At 41.2% G+C, this 2647-nt stretch overlaps 1 protein-coding gene across 1 annotated transcript in view; it reads left to right on the top strand.

The window, feature by feature from the left end:
- Positions 1 to 475: 475 nt before the first annotated feature.
- The window catches only part of LOC115226866 (chymotrypsin-like protease CTRL-1), a gene marked incomplete at its 5' end in the record, with an annotated part of 17166 nt that continues 14994 nt past the window's right edge, over positions 476 to 2647 (top strand). The window contains one exon of the mRNA XM_029797857.2: positions 476 to 587. Coding sequence (XP_029653717.2) covers positions 476 to 587 — 112 coding nt within the window. The remainder of the gene's footprint in view (positions 588 to 2647) is intronic.

Raw genomic sequence — 2647 nt, 5'->3', positions numbered from 1 at the left:
CAAATCACATACAGCTAGCTGGCATTCAATTGGGTATCAAGTTTCGGGCATTTTGATTGGGTTTTGGATAGAAAAATTCACAAAAAAGTCACTTCTATTGATTTTTTAATGGCTTTGCAGGTGACGGGAAATGTAAAGATATGCACGACCACCCTTGGACGGTTTTGAATGACCATAGAAAGTGCGAGCCCTCTAACTGAAAGTTGAAAAAGTCGCAAAGGTAGAAACCGGCACTAAAATGTTCTTCATGATAAAATCATTTTAGCATTGTCTTATTTTCCTTGTATATATACGTGTGCGTGTGTGTGTGTGCGCGCGTGCGTGCGTGTGTGTGCGTGCGTGTGTGTGCGTGCGTGTGTGTGTGTGTATGTATGTGTGTGTGTTGTGTGTGCATGTGTGTGTGGTGTGTGTGTGTGTGTGTGTGTAAACTATAAGTACACATCAAATGCTTTCGAAGTTTCAAACCCTAATGAAGTGGTTTCAATTCCAGCGCTGACCCGGACAACTTTCAAGTGATCCTTGGAGAATATGATACGTCTGTGGACAGCGGCGACGAGCAGAAAATATTCGTATCTGGAATCTACGTTGTAAGTCCTCTTTATTTGATATCTTCCGCTGTTCTTTTGGCTGTTATTTCCAGCAGATCTAGCGACCACATACGGGTTCACCCTCGTTGTTCGTGTCGTGTGGCGGGGGTTGGGGGGAGATAGTGCTGTGGGGGTGGGGGGGGGTGGGGTGGTAGTAGTGATGATATATTTTTAGTGTGTGTATGCGTGTGTGAAGAAGTGTGTGTGAGTGTGTGTGTGTGTATGTGTGTGTGTGCGTGTTACGTTGTAGAGTTGAGTATGTGCATATGTGTGGATGCGGCAGCGACCTTGGTGGTGGGGGATGGTGGCGGTGGTGGTGGCGGAGGTGTATATGTGTGAGTAGGGTGAGATGTCTGGTGTTGGTATTGGTGGTCGTGGATTTTGGTGTGTTTCGTGTGATATCTGTGCACGTGCATGTGTGTGTGTGTGTGTGTGTGTGTGTTATTGGGTGTGTGTGTATGTGTGTTATTGGGTGTGTGTGTATGTGTGTTATTGGGTGTGTGTGTATGTGTGTTATTGGGTGTGTGTGTCTGTGTGTGTGTGTGTGTGTTTGTCCCCCTCCCCACCAAACATCGCTTGACAACCGATGCTGACGTGTTTACGTCCCCGCAACTTGCGATTCGGCAAACAAGAAACCGATAGAATAAGTATTAGGCTTACAAAGAATAATTCCTTGGGGGGGGGGTGTCGATTTGCTCGACTATAAAGGCGGTGCTCCAGCATGGCCACAGTCAAATGACTGAAACAAGTAAAAGAGTAAAAGAGTAAAAGAGTAAAAGAGTAATTCCTCGTCTCTCAAATATAGAACAAAACAAAAGAAAGAAACAAAAATAAAGCGAACAACCTGAGGACCTTCTGATATTATTTGTTTATTCTTCAAAGCAACCAGAATTCATCAGGTTTTATATTTTGAATACATGTAAAGGCTGTTGTTGTTATAACTTGTATTTTAGCCATTAGTCGGGCTGATCTGTATTCAGAAACCTAATGTCCATGATGATATCCACTTCTATTTGAGCATAGTGTAACCTGGACTACATTATACAATGCGTCCTCTATTTTAAAGTGTTTTGATTGATTTTTGTTGTTTTGTTGTTTTGTTTTGTTTTAAGAGGGCTGAGATGTGATTTGGTTGCTATTTCTAGCAGTTTGATCAAGGGTTAATCGGGAGAGCACGTGACACTGGCTTACAAAGTATTTGTGTCAGTTCATATCGTTGATTTATCCTTTCAGCTGAATAGAAAGAAAGAAAGAAAGAAAGAAAGAAAGAAAGAAGGAAGGAAGGAAAGAAAGAAAGAAAGAAATATACATACATACCTATATAGACAGACAATCAAACAGACAGACAGGCAAATAGATAGATAGATAGAGAGATAGATAGATAGATAGATAGATAGATAGATAGATAGATAGATAGATTAGATAGATAGATAGATTGATAGATAGATAAAGAGTGAGAGAGAGAGACAGACAGACAGACAGACAGAGACAGACAGACAGACAGACAGACAGATAGAGAGAGAGAGAGAGAGACAGACAGACAGACAGACAGACAGACAGACAGAGACAGACAGACAGATAGATAGATAGATAGATAGATAGAGAGAGAGAGAGAGAGAGAGAGGAATGAGTGGAGGGAGAGAGAGAGAGAGAGAGAGCGTGAAAAGAAATGACCATAAAAAGGAAGAAGTTTTGAAATATGTCGGAAATGTCTCCTTCTCTGAAGAGCGGAGTTAGGAAGGGAAATAATACTTAAAAACGATTATGAAGGGAGATGGTTGGATTCTTTTTTTCAGGAAAGTGTGGTCACAAGGGAAGAAAAGGAGTGTCAGTCTTCACAGTTAAAATTAGCATCATCATCATCAGCAGCAGCAGTAGTATTAGTAGCAATAGTAGTAGTGGTGGTGTTATTTTCCAAACAATTCTTTTAATAAATTTGGGATTGCGAATTCAAGTTATGTTATTGTTGGTTTTTTTATTTGTTTTAATCGTAAGACAATGGCGCCATACTTGAAACTCGCACATCCGACCTCCAGAGAAGTGACCATCCTATATTCCGC

This window comes from Octopus sinensis, unplaced genomic scaffold (assembly GCF_006345805.1).
Source record: "Octopus sinensis unplaced genomic scaffold, ASM634580v1 Contig00228, whole genome shotgun sequence".
Taxonomy (NCBI): Eukaryota; Metazoa; Mollusca; class Cephalopoda; order Octopoda; family Octopodidae; genus Octopus; species Octopus sinensis.
This window is presented reverse-complemented; position numbering and strand designations above follow the sequence as displayed.